General features: G+C 34.2%; 1 protein-coding gene across 1 annotated transcript; it reads right to left on the minus strand.

The window, feature by feature from the left end:
- Window positions 1–5,678: 5,678 nt before the first annotated feature.
- On the minus strand, window positions 5,679–12,518 carry LOC120215576 (DPH4 homolog). The gene is made up of 2 exons (XM_039213221.1): window positions 12,508–12,518; window positions 5,679–6,354 (listed from the first exon to the last, which is right to left on the minus strand). The coding sequence occupies exon 2, from the start codon at window positions 6,321–6,323 to the stop codon at window positions 5,796–5,798; it is 528 nt and encodes a 175-aa protein (XP_039069152.1). The 5' UTR covers window positions 6,324–6,354; window positions 12,508–12,518; the 3' UTR covers window positions 5,679–5,795.
- Window positions 12,519–20,313: the final 7,795 nt, after the last annotated feature.

Below are 20,313 nucleotides of genomic sequence, written 5' to 3' on the forward strand. Positions count from 1 at the left end.
CTTTTGCATATCCAGTCTGCAATTTGCCAGGAATTAAGGCTCCTGATACCAATTTATTATGGACTGGATTTAGTAGAGAAGAAATATCGAAGAAGAAATAGGTTTTAGAAGAAGAAATAAGAGAGATTACAGAAAGAAGTTTTCATTTATTCATTTCATGAGCCTCCAATGCTCTACAAGGAGGTAATTTATTTAGTTACACTTGTAGTACTGCGAATCTAGCTATGCCAGTTGGCATTTACAATTACAGACTCATAACAAAATGGTTTTGTTTTATTTCTTCTTTTCAGCAGGTATTGGCTATATGGTCTGGCCCTTTCCAGCGTTACTTGAGTCTTCCCAGCCTACTCCAACTCTTCGGGTAATATCCTCACCTGACCATCACATGTTTTAATTCCCAATTCGCATTTCTCAATCCCTAATTCATTTTCTAAATCCCCAATGCCCTTCTCTTCCTGCTTCTTCTCTTCTCTCCCAACCGTGACACACGCATAGCCGAATCAATTTTATTAAAACTGGAAGGAAATTTTACACCCAATTGCTTACAAATTTGCACAAGTGGAGTATGAGAAGGGTGCCCAAGCCTAATGTGCCACAAATCATAGACATTAGGTGCACTAGTTACATGAGCCTCTATTTGATTATTAATTTTCTTATGATCTTGTGCAGTAGAGAACTGATACAAGCCACAATGCTCCTGTCCATGCAACAAAACTTCACCAGCAGCTTCATCTTTCACCAAGCAATCCTTGCATGAAACTCGTAGAAAACAATTTTATCTCTGGGACACTTTGAAATAGACAGAAAGTTCTTAGTGATAGATAGAACATGAAATAAATCATTCATAAGTAAAAAACTAGATCTAGTGGGAAGCAAGGCACACCCAGTGCTGCAAATGTCTAAGCTATGGCCACTACCCAAAATCAATTTACCTAGACCAGTGTAATCAGATCCATTTGCAAGCTTCGATGCATTGGAGGTCTCGTGATGTGTTGCTCCCGAGTCCACTATCTATTTGTTAATATTCGAAGTACCACCTTGAGCCTGAGCATGACCACATCCTGTGCAGGTATAACACACATTTGCAATGTCCATATTGACAACATGAGCACCTGAACCTTTTTTTTGCTAACTAACACACCAAGGAAGGTATGGTCAAAACAATTCCAGCACCAATCCACTGAGTGACCAGTCTTACCACACAGCTGACACTGGAATCGAACTCGACCACGACCAGGATCACGACCACCTGCAACTGATCTGCCACCAGAATTATATTGACCAGCACCAGATCTGCCACCAGAGTTATATGAATACATGGTGTACTGATTTGCACGAGAACCTTTTTAAGCATTGGCATGAACTGAACCACATTTGAAGTCATAATAAACTGATTTTGTACATGAAATCCTTTAAACTCTGCTTCAACATCTACTAGAACATATTTGACTCCATTTACAGAAAAATCATCTTTACTGGTTATGATAACCACAATAAACGATTGTTATTCAAATGGCAAACCATTCAAAATGGTTACAATCTATTCAACATCATACATGGGAGTTCCACACGCAGCGAGAGCATCATACACTTCTTTGATCTGTGTAAGATAAGATCTCATGCTCTCGTCACCTTTCTTGATCGAGCGTAACTTGCAGTGGAGGCTCATAACACTGGTAGTGGATCTGTTTGCAAAGAATTTCAACACAGTAACCCACACAATAGCAGTCGTTTCAGCTCCAAAAAATTGAGGAAGAAGATAATCGCTTATAGTTAACAGCAACCAGGATGCTAATGCACTATCTTGTGCAACGAACACCTCATAATCTTCATTGTGTGCAATGAACACCTCATGATCTTCATTGTGCACAAGATTTCCTTCATCATCGAAAATCTTTTCCCATGACGATTGAAACTCACCAGTAAGGAGCCTTTCAAGACGATGACTAGGCACAGTCAGCAAGATCTGTTGTTTCCATAGAAGAAAATTCATTTCATCCAGTAGGATGTTGACCTTATTGTTTGTGAAGATCTTTCCAACAGACGAACAGAAAACAAGAAAGGAAGCCAAACAGAGAAACGAAAAAGAAAACAATCTAAGAGAACAGAGTAGAAAAAATGGCGATTGATACCATGTTAGGAAGTTACAGAATATGAAGAAGGGAATACTTCTCTTATTCAACAAGTCTATTCAACAATACAGTGCTCGTAGGTTTTCGTACACCATCGTAGAATGAGATTCTATAACAGATTGATAACCTTAACTGTCGTAGGCACATAACAAACTAAAGCTGAGCTGGCATAACTAATACAATACTTCGGATTCTAGATTATACCAACAATGCTCAAGACCTATCAACAAGTGAAGAAAAATTCATAATCTGTAATTTTGATGTCGAAGCTGATATTTTAATTAAGAGTAAAGCTTCCTTATTATTGATTTAATCTATTTTAAATCGGTCCTTATTATAATCTCAATCCAGTGCCTTTACGCCAAGACCAAGACTCATAAGGGGATTTAGGCAGTGGAGGGAGTAAGACAGCATTCTTGCATAACCCGAATGGCCAACGTTAACAATGACAGATTTCCTTAATGATAGATCGCCTTTGAAAGTCCTGGAAATCGAACTTCCATGTCTCTCGGAATTTATCTTGTTTAAGCTTGAACAGCGGGAGAAATCCATGTTAGCTGATAGAAATACTTCCCAGCTCGCAGCACTGGAATAGATGGAGAAGCAACTTCCAATAGAAAAGAGTTCATCTTTTTCGTCTTCTTTATCATCTTCGTCTCCTTGTTTGGCCTGCTTTGAGGTTATATGAAGTTCCCCTGTTGATGGAGATAATACCCAGGAAAGGCTTTCAGAAATTTGACTCCGTCTGTGTTTCATCTTCTCCATTACTCGACTTCGAATTTCGGAAATTACTACCTGTTAAGAACATCAAATGGTGAAGATTCGATTAGCAGACTAGAAAATAAAAAATCATCTTTTGCTCCTACTGCTAGTCTGCTAGTTAATAGTTTAGTATTTCAGATTCATCATGGATGGCACTTGTTGAATATTCTTCCTCGAGATCAGAATCCGACCATCGTTCATTGAATGTATGGCAATTTGAAAATGCTTCCTTCATAACTGTAGCTAGGAACTTGAATCTCTTGGATTGATGAGGCTGTTCCTGATAAAAGACTCCCACGTTGGTCAAAGCAGCTGACTGAAACGGTCAAATTGAGACATAAAATGTATATCTGTATTTTATATTAGATATAGGATAATATCTCTTGGATCCTAAAAAAAATTACCATAGATGTCAAAATTGTGAGCTTTCAATATCGAAAAGTTGAGAATTTATCTATGAACAAACGCTACATTGTATTTGCCCCAAATTAATTAAAAAAAAATTTAACACTCGTAATCAATTTTGGGTATCATACATTCAATGGTTGTTTTGATGTTGAAATTGACCTTGCTAGTTTTGATAGTGCCCTTGCAGCTTAACTACCGGCACAGATAGATTAACTAACGACACGGATAGATTAACTACCGACACTCAAATCAAAATCCTACTTTTCAGCTTCAGATAGCTATGTAATGTTCATCCATGGGTCTAAATCTAAATTTCCTATGGAGTTGAATTATGTTTCTGTTCATCGTGCTGTAGATATTTCCTTTAGAGTAATTAACAAGCTCCCACTCCAAGCCAAAAGTCATGATGGAAAACTGAGACCAAGTACCAGACAACAACTTCGAGCAATATGACATGAAAGATTACGTTTCTTTCTTTCTTTAAACTGTAAGTCAAATCTTGAAATGGAAAAGGAACGTACCTGAATAAAGCTTGGTAAAAGTTTCGATTGAGAGTGAAGAGCAGTATTTCATGAACGACCACATCTAACGACAGTGTTATATATGGTTGCGTGACGGTCAATGACAATCTAAGCAGGTGAAGTTGGGGCATGACACTCATGATAATGGCCAACCGGTATTAACCGTACCAGCTCATTTCAAAGCGCTATTTTGTAGGCCATCTTAATGGAATCGTGGTTGGTGGTGAAAGTTTAGAACCAAGTTGATTTAAATTTGTCACGAGACAACCAAAAATTACAGCGACTTCATGAATTTATTAATGACAGCTCTTGATGAAAGAACTAGTCTCCATAACAAGTGTGTAACGATGACAGTGAGGCAACACCAAATCATCTGTAGTTATGATTCATGGCAGGGGCAAGGAAATAGGGCCGTAAACAAGGCGAGATATATAGTAAGTTATTCGAGTTCGACTCGATGAAAATTTGATCAACACTCAAATCAAATAGACCCAACTCGAATTCTTAACAAGTTATATCAAGCTATTTAATATCTGACAAATAAAATTCGAGAGTAACTCAAAAAATTAATATATTAATCTTTATATTTTTTAATATTAAATTATTAATAATATTAACATTTATATTTTTTTAATACAATAAAAAGTTTTTATGTACTTGAAGTTCAGTTTGAGCTCAAGTTCAAACTTCAGGTTTGAGCTCAAGTCCAAAATTAGGTCGAGCTAGATTTGAGAATGTTTTGAATTCAAATTTTTCGAGCTCGCATCGAGATTTGATTTTTTCTTTCAAAATTGAGTCAAACTTGACAATTTTAAACTCATGAACTTTCGAGTAAAGTAAACTCAACAATACTCGAACTTGAATCAGGGAAGTGTCAGCTTTATATTTATACAAACTTTTGACATGGTAATAATTTAAGTTATAAACTTCGACATTTTCCATTAATGCGTCTCAGGTTTATGTTTTCCCTTTTCATGACATGTCCGGTATTGCAGGAATATATCCCAAGTATTGCATTTGTCAAGCCAAAGAGGAGGGGGGGAAACAATTTCTAACCTATGAGTTTAACTAATGGATAAGGAAAAGCATGATGGCTGTGAAAGCAACCCATAATAAATAGTTTATAGTTCTTTTTGTGTTGGTGTCACTTGATGGCAGCTGACCAATTTTGCAAAAGTAAACCATGTCATGGTGAACCCAGAGAAAGCTTACCCAGAATTTGAAAGGTGGAAGTTGAGTAATCATCTGCTTGAATTTCCTTCCTCCGAAATGAAAATCTTAGTCAATGATCTTCACTCCGAAATGAGAATTTCCTTCCTCAGAACCCATCTGCTTCCAATAGTTTTTAGTCAATGATCTTGGCCTAACAGTCCATTCTGATCTGATCTTAGTGAAATTTAAACCCTGCAAAACTCAACGTTCAAATTAATCAACTCCATTAGCAAAAACGAATCAAGTTCTGGAACCTGTTAAACTTTGACGAAACAAAATAATAAGCTCGGACTGCTATATAATTCATGTGCAAAGACGAGAAAGAAGAAACAGAAACACTAACCTTAAAAATATGAAATCTGTCTGTCAAGTTTGCTCCAGTTATTTGGAGAACTGATAAAGAAAGAAAACTTCTTCTATGCTCAGATAGCTAAAATGGTTAAAAGGAAGTATTAGGTTCACCAACATGTCAGAGATTGAGGTGTGAAGCAGATCCTTCTACTTTGTTTACACTTCAAGTTAAGTACTCAATGTTCCTTACAAACATGTTTTGAGTAAGAAAATAATTCAATTTTTAGATTAGAGAAACATTTGAAGACTTCCAAGTCAATTGTTAAGAACTAATTGGTGGGGAATGCAATCAAGGACTTAAATTCTCAACTTTAAGTCAAAGAATCAAATGCTATGTTACAAGCTCCATCCAAGTCGATCAAAGCAAGCATGCCTGATTTTCAGCTAAAATAATGGAAAACAAAACCAATCACAAATACCCATCAACTGGAACTTTAATATCTGGATTTATCATCAGTCGAACATGCAAAGAACAAGAACCACAAGGAAGAACAACTGAAGCTGGTAAAGCATCAGGGGTCCTTACAAATATCTCAGTCCCGTCCCGCAGTAAAGTGTACCCCATTTTACTCAACTCCGAAGAATCAACTGAGAAGTGATCACCACACCGGCACTGGTAATAAAGCTCCATGACTTCCCCGACATCTTCAACCATCATATCATCTAACCCGATATCTTCCGAGGCCACTACATCTTGTCTTGAATCTCGCAGCTCCCTATCATAGACTGTCCGCGAATTGGGGTCACTAAGGATTTCCCAAGCCTTTTGTACTAGCAAAAATCTCTCTCCAGACTCGTGATCAGAATTTAACTTATCTGGATGAGAATTAAGGATAGCAGTTCGATAACTTGTACGAATTTCTTCATAACTCGCATCTTCCTTCACAGATAGAACATCATAGTGGGTTTCTCGGATGGAGTTACTTCCAAGAATCATAGTTCACCACTACTGTTTACAAGACTTGTCACTGCAAATGCATAAAAATAGATTTCATGGTAGGTTAGTAGAAACTATAATTTAACAGTTTAGAAAAGTCTTCCCTTATGAAGGGCACAGCAGGAGCATTCAAAGTTTAAATGGTTAGTTCAAAGTAGTTCATAATGATTTCCCAAACCCACAATCAAATAAAAAATACTAGAAAGACTAAACTTACAACAAGCATTATTCTTATCAATGAAAACTAAAACTTGTGTCAGATTTTCAAGATTAATCTTAATCATAGTATGAATCATAGTCACATGGATCGCGGTACGCTCCGGTACGGGAACGTGGAACGGGATCGCAATTTGTTAGGTCCCTAAAATTTGGTACGAGGGGGGTAGACTCATTTCGGATCACTCTGGTACGATGTACCAGTTTCTTAGGTTGCTATTTTTCTACATCAAATTTTATAAGTAACTTCAAGACTTCAAATATCTTAGAGTAACTGCAATACTATAGATTTCATTAAGTAACTTCAATACTTCAAAGTTGAAGGACTAAATTTATAATTAAACCAATATCTTAAACAGTAAAAATACAACAGTAAAAAAGTTGGTCTTTACTTGGGTTTCTGAAATATTAAGTTTACTTTTTTTCTTCTCACACTTCAACGCTTCCTCATCTTCCTTTCTTTTCCTTCTCTAAAATGCCAGTCCATCTTCCTTTCTTTTCCTTTATCAAATTACCTATCAAAAAAATCTGTCGACTGTACCACCGACTGGCAAGATTGGCCCTTCCACCGTCTTTGTTACTGCCCTTTCTCCTACTGAATCCTTACCCCTATATTTGTTTCTTTGTTTTTGTTGTGATGGGCTTTTGTTTCCTTTGCTTCTGCTGTGAGGGTTTTTGTTTTCTTTGGTTTGTTGTGGTGGGTTTCTTCTTTCTTTGGTTTGCTTTCACGGGGTTTATGCTTCCATTATTTTCGCTATGGGTTTTTGGTACACTAATTTCACCGTTCCGGTACGCGAACGAACCACAAATTGGAACGGACGAACTAAAACGAGATTCGTGGGGTGAAACGCGTTCGTATCGCGTTTTGGATCGCAACGTACAATACGTAGATCGTGGGCTATTGAGCGATTTATGTAACTATGGTATGAATTATATTACAAACCAACCAAGAAAAAAGCTCGAGAAGAAAAAGATTTTGCATAAAAGTGACAAAAATTAATGAAACAACACAACAACCAGTTATTTCGAGATTGAACCATCAAATGTAATTCTCATAATGAGATAAATTAACCAAAAGAACAGTGATTACAAAACCAAAAACTTATACCCTCGATATAGCACTCGAAAACAAGAAAAATGGCCTAAATTGAAGATGAAATCAAACCAAAATAAGTTCATCAATATATACGCAGAGCTGTGGGACGTCATAGGTTTTGGTTTTATGCTTTTGCTTCGGTTGAGTTTGGGAGACATGAAAACAGAAATAGTTGTTCATCGGCAAAATGCTATGAGGCATTAAGTGAATCAAGACTGTAAACTTTTCAAAATGGCCTATTGCGGGGGAAAAGGTTTTCGTACCTTCTTTAATTAGGACTTTTCATGTCAATTATCCATTCTCTTAGTGGTCTTTAAAATTTGTGCTAACATGGATTTTATTCGTGATAACATTTTAAAATCTTGGAATTTATGAACAACTTCATAAAACACAAAACAAAATCGGAGTTCATTTTTCATAGAGGATAAACCCTGAAGAAATCCCAAAACAAATTATCCCCAAAAGCCAAAATCACAAAGTCTCTAAAAATAAACATGAAAAATAGAGGGATTTCAAATGAAAAATAAAATAAAAAATATTCAGATTTCAATTGAAAGAAATGAATCGGCTAATTCTTCAGATTTAGTCTAATCCGTAACGAGAAGCAGAGGGATTTCGAATACCATGCAAGGGCAATAGCAACCCGCTACAAGAAATTTTGTAGAAGCCAAACGGCTTAAATCAACAATATATTCAAATATAATAAAAACACAACGTAATAAATTTAAAAACTCAACAATGAAACCAAAATAGTAAAAAAGAAATTAAAAAAAAATATCACCTGTCAAAATCAAATGAAAACAAAGCCTTAAATCTTCTGATTTGCATAAATATGTAGAAGGTTATACCAAGATTTTGGGTGATGAACAAAATCCAAGTTGGATGCCCTAAATCAAAAGTTTAGCTCGATGGACTACGATTTGAGGTTTAGGTTCGGGAAATCATCTTTTCCAATTAAGGGGTTTTAGGTTAGGCTCGTCAGAATTTTAGAATGGTTCAGCTTCCGGGCAAAATTATTGGATTATCAATATTCCAAAGTTATTATTATTATTATTAGGGTAAACTACATAAATGGTCATTGAAATATGAATAAGTGTCTATTTTTCCACTAAAATTTTAAAAGTAACGAAATGGTCACTAATATTATGGAAAAGTAACAAAATGGTGATTGTGGCATTGTCGTTATCTGTCACAAAGTTGACCTTGCACGCAGCCACTACGTCCACCCCGCTAAAATGTTAAAAACTTCCTAGAAGTTCAAATCGAAAGATGAAAACGAAACAGAAAGTGTAGAAATTATGATGAGGAAAAAATGGGCAGCCTTGCAACTTTGATTCCAAGAAATCTTTCTCTCGCTTTTCACCTTCAGTTTTCCCCATTGTTTGTGTCAATCTACAATTTTTTTTTTGGATAAGTCAATCTACAAACTTCATCCTCAAGCGATTGAAGAATTTCTCCTCGAGTCACATCTTCTATGGAATGCAACAAGAAAGAAAATCATACAGTTTCTTGGAGATGTCGGCATTGAAACGCAGATTTAAAGATGAAGTCTATGGTTGCAACAAAAGGTTCATCATTTGAAATTGTCAAAAGCTAGCAAAACTGAAACAAGGCACGTTCTCATACTTCACTGTCACATTCTAATTGAACGAGAGCTCCAAATACCTTAAATAAAAGAATCATTATCAACAATGATGATTAGACAATGTATTTTATAACCATTTTTTAAACAAAGTTATATTCAAATTTGAGACAACAGGTCAAAAACTCTCTTGTTCTCCTAAAGCACATCTTGACCCAGTCCACATATACTATTTATGAAAAAAAAATTAAATCCACGACAACAAGCATGTTACATGTATTCGCAATGCAGGCTCTACATATAGCTTCTTGAAGTCGTTCAAGAAGCGCATAAGCAACCAGTAGACGCTTTACTAATTTAGGCACCAATATAACTAGATTAGGTTTCAAATGCTTCAGAGCTTTATCCGATACAAGATTAATAGTCTATTGAAAATCAATGCAACTTTTGGAGAAATATATGTTAGAAATAGAAACTGAAAAATAAAATCGTTAGCACTGACTGAAATTAATAAAATAATAAAATAGTAAATTTGAACAATCGTGTTGTGGTATAAATCACTGCCTTAGAAACGAATTTCACCCTCGATGTGTGTAATCGTTGCTATAGGCGATCGTCCTCCGAGGTTAGCACGACTCTCAGAAAATTCGCACACCCGAATTTTTCAGAGTGGACAATGGTGAAATTGCTCTTCTCATTGAAAAAATAAGAAAGCTTTAGAGAGAATTCTTAAAAGAGATGAAATGCTTTGAATTGTTGGATGATATAAAAATGAGAAAAACCATATCTATTTATAGCTGAAAAGAGGGATAAAATCGTAAAAATAAAAATAGTAATAAATCACTGATTTAATTCTAAAATTAAATATCAATTTAATTGTTGTAATTTTATTTGATATAGCTGGTTGAACCTGACTCCAAATCCGTCTAGGTTTGTCCACAAAATAGTTGTTGAGACAACTTTTAAATCAGCAAAGCAAATTGCTGAAATTAAGCTCTGAAAATAAAGATGTTGTCTGCTGTAATTAAGATTCGAATCTGGCCTCAAAACTGTCCAGGTTCAATCTCTAGAAAGTCAAAATCTAGTATTAACAGCTAGCACAAATGTTAAAATACCAATTGACACAACTGTTACAACAAAATGATTTTTGGGTTATGACCCTGACCCGACCCGACCCGAGTCGGGTCGGTCGGACGACGGTGGCAGCGTAGCGTGCAATGGAGTTATCTTACCACATTCAACAAAGGAGGGTAAAGGTGATCCATTAAATACCCTTCCCAAAGGATGTACCCTCTCAATGTGGGATATAACCAACAATCCCCCACAAATACGAAAAAAGTTATTTGAGGAAGAAAATTTTGATTAAAAAACGAGAGAAGAGCAATTGCGAGATTAGCTGCTTAAGCACTAATGAACGTATCTGAAACTAGTACATAGTGATAATGAGTAATTCTTATATTAGATAAGTGAACGAATCTTGAACTTTCTAAGATTAAGGTGAACCCATAACACACAACTAGCCTCTTCATCCACTGAAGTCCTCAATGCTCCTACAAAGATTATATTCGAAAGTATATAAGAGTAGCATTCTTTCCTTAGGATTATAGTAAGTGTATTATAAAAAAAGTGACCCAACCTCTTTCATAGAAGGTGACAATCCTTCTCACTTACGTAGGTTATTTCATTAAGTTTATATCAACATAAACCATCCAAAACCGGACTATGAAATAATTAAAAGCTTTTACAACAACTCATCCTTTCATATAGTTAAGGTGAATTTATTCAAGTTCATTTTAATTGAACCGCCAAAACTCTAAGATAAAAAAATCATTAAGAATAAATATTCAACCTCAATAGTAGGTGAATTCAATATGTCATTCTCGCTAGAAACACCTGAACTATTGGGTTTGAATTCATTAAGAGTTTTAAGAAAATTCAACATTTCTAGCGGTAATTTCACCTAGTCCTTCGTGATTAGGACTACCCACTTAACACTGGGTTGTGAACTTATTAAGAATAGATATTCAGCAAAAAATAGGTAACTTCATCAAGTCCTTCTCACTAAGACCACCCAAAGCCTGGGTTATAAATTTATTAAGAGCAATTAAGCTTATCCTGTGTATGTACATTATTCGTTATAGGATAGGTAAGAGAATGTACACTATGTCTTTCCATGGTTTCGTTTGACCGTATTGAACTTAGATAACTAAGTTGGGTATCCACCATGAATTCCTCAACCAATAGGCTTTAAACCCATCCCCCTCGACGAATCTAGAACCAATATTTGACTTAAACCTTTGGTAAGCGTATCAGCTAGGTTCCTCTCCAACTTCACATACTATAAGTAGAGTACTTCTATCCTTATTAAATGTTTCATTGATTCATGCCTAATGTGAATATGTCTCTTCTTACCATTGTAAGCTTGGTTTTGAACCACATATATCATAGCTTGTGAATCACATAACAAGGACACCGGAGAAGTCGGTTTTCCCCACAAGGGTATTTATGCTAATAAGTTTCTAAGCCACTTAGCTTCCTGCCTAACTAAGTCAAGAGCAATGAACTCTAACTCCATTGTAGAACGAGCAATGCAATTCTATTTGACAGACTTTCACGAGATCGTTACGCCATCTAAGGTGAAAACATACTCGCTCGTAGAGCTTACTTCATCATTATCACTAACCCAATTGGCGTCAAAGTATCTTTCTCATACATAAGGATAACCAACAAAATCAATTTTTCAATCCATAATACCTTTAAGATAATTAAGTAAGCGTCTCAGTGCAATCCAATGTTCACCACTATGATTATGATATTATCTACTTAAACATACTCACAGCATAGGCAATATTTGGCCGAGTGTAGTTTATTAAAACATAAGGCTCTTAATAATTTTAGCATACTCTTGTTAGGAAACGCTACTTATTTTATTTTTAGTGTCGAATACTAGCGCCATAAGGAGTTCTGACAAAGGTTACATCAAAATTGTCAAATTCCTTTAACACCTTATAAATATAATGTGTTTGATTTAAAGAAATTCCCTTATAACTTTTGGTAACCTTAACTCCTAATATTACATAAACCTCTCCTAAGTATGTCATCTAAAATTTAGTAGACAAGAAACTTTTAATTTTGTTAACGCATTCAATGTTATTACTGAATAACAACATGTCATCAACATACAAACTTATGATGACACAATCAGTCCCGAACATTTTTTAATATACACATACATCCCTCCATTAACAATGAAACCAAAACTCAAAATGGTTTTGTGAAATTTCTTGTACCACTGTTTTGGAACTTGTTTAAGGCCATAAAGTGACTTTTTAAGTCTACACACTTTGCTTTCCGAGCCAGTGCTTCGAAACCTGGTGGTTGCTCTATATAGATCTTCTCTTCTAGATCTTCATTTAGAAATGTAGTCTTTACATACATCTGATGTATGTATAACTTATGAATAGACGATATCATAAATAAGGCACATATCTTTGAGATTTTCGTGACAGGAGAATACGTATTGAAGGAGTCTATACCAAATTTCTTAGTAAATCCTTTGAGTACAAGCCTCACCTTATATCTTTGGATCGAACCATCTGACCTAAGTTTCTTTCTAAAAAACCACTTAAAGTTGATTAGTTTAAACCCTCTAGGAAAATCTACCAGCTCCCATACATGATTAGACATTATTGACTCTATTTCTTCATTTATCGCAATTTTCTAGAAACTAGCATCGATAGAACTTATAGCTTTAACATACAACTTTGGATCCTTATCTAATAGGAAAACTTGAGCTATAAAAATAGAAATAGTGTCTACATAACTTAATTCAGAAATAAAGGAAGTTAGAAAATCTGAATTAAATGTAGTGGCTAATCTTTATCTTTTACTTCTTCTAGGCTCTAATTCTATCTTTAGAGTATTATTGGTTTAAAATGTGATTTGTAGATAGAATGGCTTCCCCCACATGTTATTAAATAACCTAAAACTTAAGAGTAAAAAGTTTATCATTTCCTTTAAGGTTTTGGTTTTCCTTTCAACTATCTTGTTCTGTTGATGAAAGTTGGGGCAACGGTTTCATGAATAATTCCATTATTTTTGTATACCTCCTTAAGAAAGTTATATATGTATTCACCACCTCTATCAGACCTAAGCCATTTTATTCTCCTATCATGATGATTTTCAACTTTTGTCTTATAAATAAGAAAGAAGTTCTAAGCTTATTCTTTAGTTATAATAAGATATACCTTTGTATATCTTGAAAAGTCATCTGCAAAGGTTGTATAGTAGTGTTTACCTTCCTTACTTTCAGAGTTTCTAAAGTCTACTAGGTTAGTATTAATAAGTTCTAACAATTATGTCCTTTTACTAGAAACATTTTTGAAAGAATGTCTAACATGTTTGGCTTCTACACAAATTTCACATTTGTTAAAGCTATTTTCATTTAGATTAGGAAGTAAATTCATTTTAATGAATTTCTTAAGAGAGTGAATGTTCACATGTCCTAATCTAGCATGCTACATATCAAGTGTCTCAACAATATACGTAAAAGTAGTGGTTTTATTACTTTCATTAGTCTGAGTTTCGATTACAAAAAAACCCCTTTCAAATAAACTTTCCCTACATAATCCCCATTCCGAGAAAGTATGAGTTTATATACTTTGAAAACTAGTTTAATTCATGTCTTATTCAATAATCTACCAATAATCATATTTGCATGCAGGGCAGGTACATACAGAACATTACTTAAAGCTAATTTTTTACCAAAATTCAGCTTTAGTAAAACCTTTCTTTTGACTAGCACTTCAGAACTGCTAAAGTTCTGCATGTACACTTGTTCACCATTCTTTATATCCTCGAACTCGATGAACAATTCTCGTTTTTCGTGGAAATGTCTGGAAGCACCGACGTCAATGATCTACTCATCATTATTCTATATCAGGTTGACTTTAGAAACCACTGCTACTATGACTTCGTCAACGTTCTCAACAATATTTAGTTATGATTTGTTCTCATTCTGATAGTCCAATTGTTGTTGGCACTGGTAGGCTTTGTGTTCGACCGTTTCACACATATTAGTTGAAGGAATTTGGTGGAGCATTCTCCTTCATGGGCGTCTTGAAGTTGACAAATTTCTTGGTTTTAACCTTTTACTTTTGGCCACCTAGTCTTTTGGGCTTATTAAACCTTGACCTTGAGGTAGAACTAGATTCAACCATATTAGCCTTAAAAGAAAGATTACTAGAAGGATTCAACTTATCCTTAAGTCGGTTGGCTTCTTCTATCTTTATGTGACTCACTAGCTCTTTAATAGTGAACACTCTCTTCTTGTGCTTCAGAGAGTTCTAGTAGTCAAACCAGGACTTGGGTAGCTTTTCAATGAGAACATTTGCTTATAGGACTTTGCACATCTTCATGCCCTCAACTAAGATGTCAGAAACTAGCATCACATAGTCATGGACTTGATCATGATTAACTTATCGTCGTACATTTATAACTTAAACCATTCGCCCACCACATACATGTTTATCTTAGCATCATTGGATTTATACTTATTGTCTAGCGTGTCCCATATTGCCTTGGCATTTTCTCCTTAAGAAACATGTCAAAGTGTCTATTCGACATGTGACTTAGGAAAAGACCACGAACTATCTTGTTGTCTTCCTCGTATTTCTCCATAGATGCTTGGGAAGGAACATCAACAGTAACGATTGGAAGAGCTTCACTGGAATGAGCAGTAGTTGTGTCACCCCCGACAACATTACATTTAGCGTCTAAGGATGAAATGGGATGGGGCGCCGACTTTAGCAACACGTAGTCAAAGTTGTGTTGTTCGAAGAAAATAATTATCCTATAGGACCATCTCCAATAATTTATCCCATCAAGAGCGCCAAGCTAGGACAAGTTAGGAACGAGCTTAGCCATGGTGTTCAACATTTTTCGGTTTAAAATTAGTTTCTAAATTGTTGGAAATAGAAATTGCAAAATGAAATCATTAACACTGATCGGAAGTTAATAAAATAATAAAATAGTAAATCGAACAATCGTGTCGTGGTATAAACCACTGCCTTAGAAATGAATTTTGCCTCAATGTGTGTAATCGTTGCTATAGGCGGTCGTCCCCCGAGGTTAACAAGGCTCTCATAAAATTTGTACACCCGAATTTTCAAAGTGGACAATTATGGAGTTGCTCCTCAATGGAAAAATGAAAAAGCTTTAGAGAGAATTCTTAAAAGAGAGGAAATTCTTTGAATTGTTGGATTATATGAAAACGAGAAAAACAATCTCTATTTATAGGCTGATAAGAAGCTAAAATCGTAAAATTAAACAGTAATAAATCACTGAGTCAATTCTGAAATTAAAAATCAATTTAATTGCTATAATTTTACCCGATGTAGCTGGTTGAACCTAGCCTTAAATCCGTCCAAGTTAATCGACAAAATAGCTATTGAGACAACTTTTAAATTAGCAAAGGAAATTGCTGAAATTAAGCTTTGAAAGTAAAGATGTTGTCTATTGTAATTAAGATTCGAACTTGGCCTCAAAATTATTTAGGTTCATTCTCTAGAAAGTCAAATTCCAGTATTAACAGCTAGCACAACTGTTAAAATATCAACTGGCACAACTGTTACAACAAATTGATTTTCGAACCCAACCTGACCGGACTACGACAGTGACGATAGTGGCGACGCATGTGTACGCGGAAATTATCTTACCACATTCAACTAAGAAGAATAAAAGTGATCCTTTAAATACCCTTCCCAAGGGATTTATACTCTCAACGTGGGATATAACCAATAATATATAATTATCATTTAGGATATATATATATATATATATATATATATCTTGAGAATATTATAGAATAATATAGAAATAGTATATGTCTAAAAATATCCATAAAATAATCAAGATATTTGTAATATTTAATATTTTTTAAAGAATTATCTATAGAATAATCTAGATATCTGTAAGGTTAAATGGCTAAGATATTGACATACCTCAATAATCTAATGACTACTAAAATCTATAAATAGGAATGGGATTTACCATTGTAAAAAGAGAAAAAAAGGTTGAAAGATTGCAAAAGGTGTGAGTTAGAGAATAAGAACTTTTGAGGTTAAAAAGAAAAATAGTGAGCTAAGTGTGTAATATTATAATATATTGTGTTAATAAAAGTGTTCTCCTCTCTTTTAATTATAAGTTTTTGGTTAAGTTTTAGTTTGTTTTAAGTTCATAGTGCACTTGTTTTAGTTTAGACCATCAGTTGTTGGGATTTTTTGTCGTGCACAAATTATCTTTAAAACCAAAAGCGGAGCATAACCAATTATGCACCCAAAGCTAGTAAAGCATAACTGAATCAAAATTTTTACAGATGTATAAAACACCCTTTCAGGGTAACCAATGCACTCTCGAAACAACGTTCATGTCACTCAAATTTCTAAAGGCGATAATCCAAGTATTCTTCTCATAATGATCGAGATTTTTCCAATTAGTGAGGAAATATTTCAAAGAAGAATAACCTGACATTAAAGTTCGCATACAAAACCCTTTTACTTTTTAAAAATGACTTAACATTCATATCGCAAGTAACGTTACAGACATCATTAATCGTCCTCCACCAGATTGCTTACAATAGCTCAACGATAGAAATGTTTCAATCAATATTGTTAGGCAGAATTAATATCTTTTTTCTAAGTTCTCAAAGAAACCTATCATGATTGATTCGATATAACCCAGTACTCTTGGAAAAATGAGTACGAATCACATTCTTCAATTCATTCACAAATTATTCTTGTTTTGAGTATTATCCAATCCTTGGTCATCCTTGTAAGTATCATAATCTACATAATGAAGCTCTTAGGTTGGGTTAACTTGGTATATATCTTATCATTTTAAGCTTGGAGTACATTCAATAATGTAGTATATTCTTTGACCATTGGAGTCATGTCTTTCTTCTTAAAGGCGAAACATTGATAGACATAATTTCAGATGATAGAGAATGGAAGCGGGAAGATGGATGCTAGAAATCCTAGCTTTTCCAAAGTTTAGATATAGCCTATCATCTTGATGACATAAGCTTCTATAGGAGATACCTCGCTCATTTTGCATTGAAATAGAGCTTTAGAGGTATCAAACCTCTCTTGACGTGCTTGCCCCCTCAAATAATTCTTTGAGGTTTTGAATCATCTCATATGTAACCATATCCTCATGTTACTTTTGAAGCTCAAGAGTCATGGTGGCAAGAATTAGACATCCAACGCCCAACTCAACATCCAAGTGTTTCTTATACTTGTCTTTTTAGTTCTAGGAGCAGTAGCTACCGATTCAGCTTATCCTTCATTTCTTATTTGAGAAAAAATCTCAAATTACAGAACCAGTAAAGGAAATTTAATCTATTCAGCTTATCCTTCTCAAGGATTAATCGCAATGATAGTGTGTTGTTTGCCATTAAATCTACAACAACGGAAATACATATGGTAAGTAAATTTACCGAATTTAAATTTATAAATAGGTCTTTATTAATAAATTACTACCACTATTTTATTCCAGATTAAAAGCCCTCATGTTTTAATTTCGAAAAAAACTTCTCGAAAGTTTTCTAGTGAGTGAGGATCCATATTTCTCCCTTTTCCTAAATCACCTTTAGCTTTTCTTTTAGGAGAATGATTATTTAGGTAAGTAACACTTTATTAGTTACATCTCATTTAATTCCTCCATTTGGTGAACAACTTTTGTTCAAATTATCTCATGATTTATCCAAATAATTAACCTCTAGGTTTCTAATCCTATTAGAATAACCTAGCTAAGTTATTACCAATATTTCAATCGGTAAATATCAATTGCTTATTCTTCGCATTTAACCAAGATAGACTCATAATTGCTTTTTCAAAACCCACATAATATTGATCGAAGTCTTAACGAGAGTAAATATTAGACGGTTAAATCAACTTAGATTATAGAGTGAAATTTTCATAATTATCTATTCAATGTTCATTTTAATATTAGGTCCTTATTGATCTCATCAATTTATTAACATGCTAACATACCATTCATTGCATTACATACATGATGTATATTAAGTAATAAATAAGGTGCAATAGTTATAACCCACAAGAAGAACTAAGGTGGGCCATCCCAAGCCAATGGGAGAACAATAAATCCTAAAGATAGAGATGGTTTCTCAAGCATCTTCTCGCTTTAGTCACTCCATTCTTCTACTTCTTGGAACCTTCACATGATTATAATTTTAGAAACTTGTTTTACATACAAGGGAGTAAGATGAGAAGAGAAATACAATAGAAGTATAGAAAGGCATGGCACGTAGGTCGTATTTGTAATTTACAACCATTGCAAATAAAGGGCTATAACCATGCATGTCAAACACCGTGCATATCAAACATATCATACATATGTTATTACAAATTTATTAATAATTACCAATATGAGCCTATAACCTTTGTTGCCTATGAAGGGTACAAGGGGTGAAGCCCCTTGTGGGGTCAATGGGTGGAGCCCTTTGTGGGGATCTAACGACCCTAGTGTCGCCGGCGGGGCTGAGAAATTTTTGAAAAACAACACTAAATTGTTTGTGGAAAAACCTCACGATTTGATAACTTTTATCAACATAATCTTGTTTTTGGGATTATTTAATACTGAAGGTTTTTCGCAGCGGAACTATCATTGTTTCTCTACTGAAAATGATATTCTATCACAACCACATATTCATCATGTTAATAATTAACACACAAAAATCAAATCCTTACAATAACAAACATATGATTAGCATTTAACAATCGATTGTAAAATTGTTTAAAACAGATTAACATATTAATCGTGACTGAAATCAATTTCTTATTTCACACAAATAGCGCATACTCGTCGAAAACATTAAAATTAAAACATGCATCTCATACAAACACATCAATCAAGTATTTAACCTGAATCTGTATAGTACAAGTGGCTCTGATACCACTATTTGGATCGTTGATACACCATATAGCAAAACGAAAAAATTATCTGACGATCTTACCAATGATCCAAGTACAAAAAATTGAATTAGGGAGGAAATGATGAAAAATTCACCCCGGGTTCCTAGAATAACAATAAATTTGTAGTCCTGTCACGAGCATATCAAATCCTAAGCCTCCATGAAAAACTGTATTGTCTCTACTCAGTTCACTTGATTGAGAGAAAATTTTTCTTTTCCCAAAACTATTTTGAGAAAAACTTGTATAAAGTAAAATAGTTGCTAGTGCATTATTTTCTTTTTATAATGTTGTTTCCCTAACCCTTAGGGTATACTTTCGATTTTTTATTAAGAGAAACATAGTTACTCTGATTATATCCTTTTAATATTTTATTTAGCATGTTAATTATAATTAATATTACATATATATATATATATATATATTAATGTCAATCATACTTTTATTCATATAAAATTGTATATGTATAACTCATTTATTATTTGCTCATCTCAACCCTAGGGGTGTAGCCTTGTAGGTTCCTGTAATGTTTGTAGTAATTATAGAACCATTCTAATATTACAAACAATGAGTGACATCTAGCAATATATCATTGTCATCTAAGTTACAAGAAGTCATGATTCGACATAACCTCTTCATGATTAACTCCTTTATGTATTATACCATTTTTCCTTTATACCTAGAATAGGTACAAGTCCTAGAATTGTCACACTTGTATAGACCATCTAATATTTCTTGATATCTAGAGTATACTATAATAAATGAACAATTTGTGATATCTAATATCGACTTGTTTGAGCATGGCCATGCATTTCTAGTCTCACTCAATCAGTGGCATATGATATAATACCTATTATGTAGGAAGGACAAATCATATCTTGATCATTCACACCCCATTACATATATCGTGGTATGCCCAATATCAGTCTTTATGATGCAACCAGTTACATAGCATGTTTGCCTGTATCAAAACATATGACAATAAATGTTAAGATAATAATGATCTCAAGTTTGAGGATCATACATGTAGTCACCACCATTAGCAATGTTGTGACGTCACATAATAATCCAAGACATATGCTCACAGCAGGTCAATCCAATATGTTG

The sequence above is a fragment of the Hibiscus syriacus genome, unplaced genomic scaffold, assembly GCF_006381635.1.
Source record: "Hibiscus syriacus cultivar Baekdansim isolate YM2019G1 unplaced genomic scaffold, ASM638163v2 tig00110123_pilon, whole genome shotgun sequence".
Classification (NCBI taxonomy): domain Eukaryota; kingdom Viridiplantae; phylum Streptophyta; class Magnoliopsida; order Malvales; family Malvaceae; genus Hibiscus; species Hibiscus syriacus.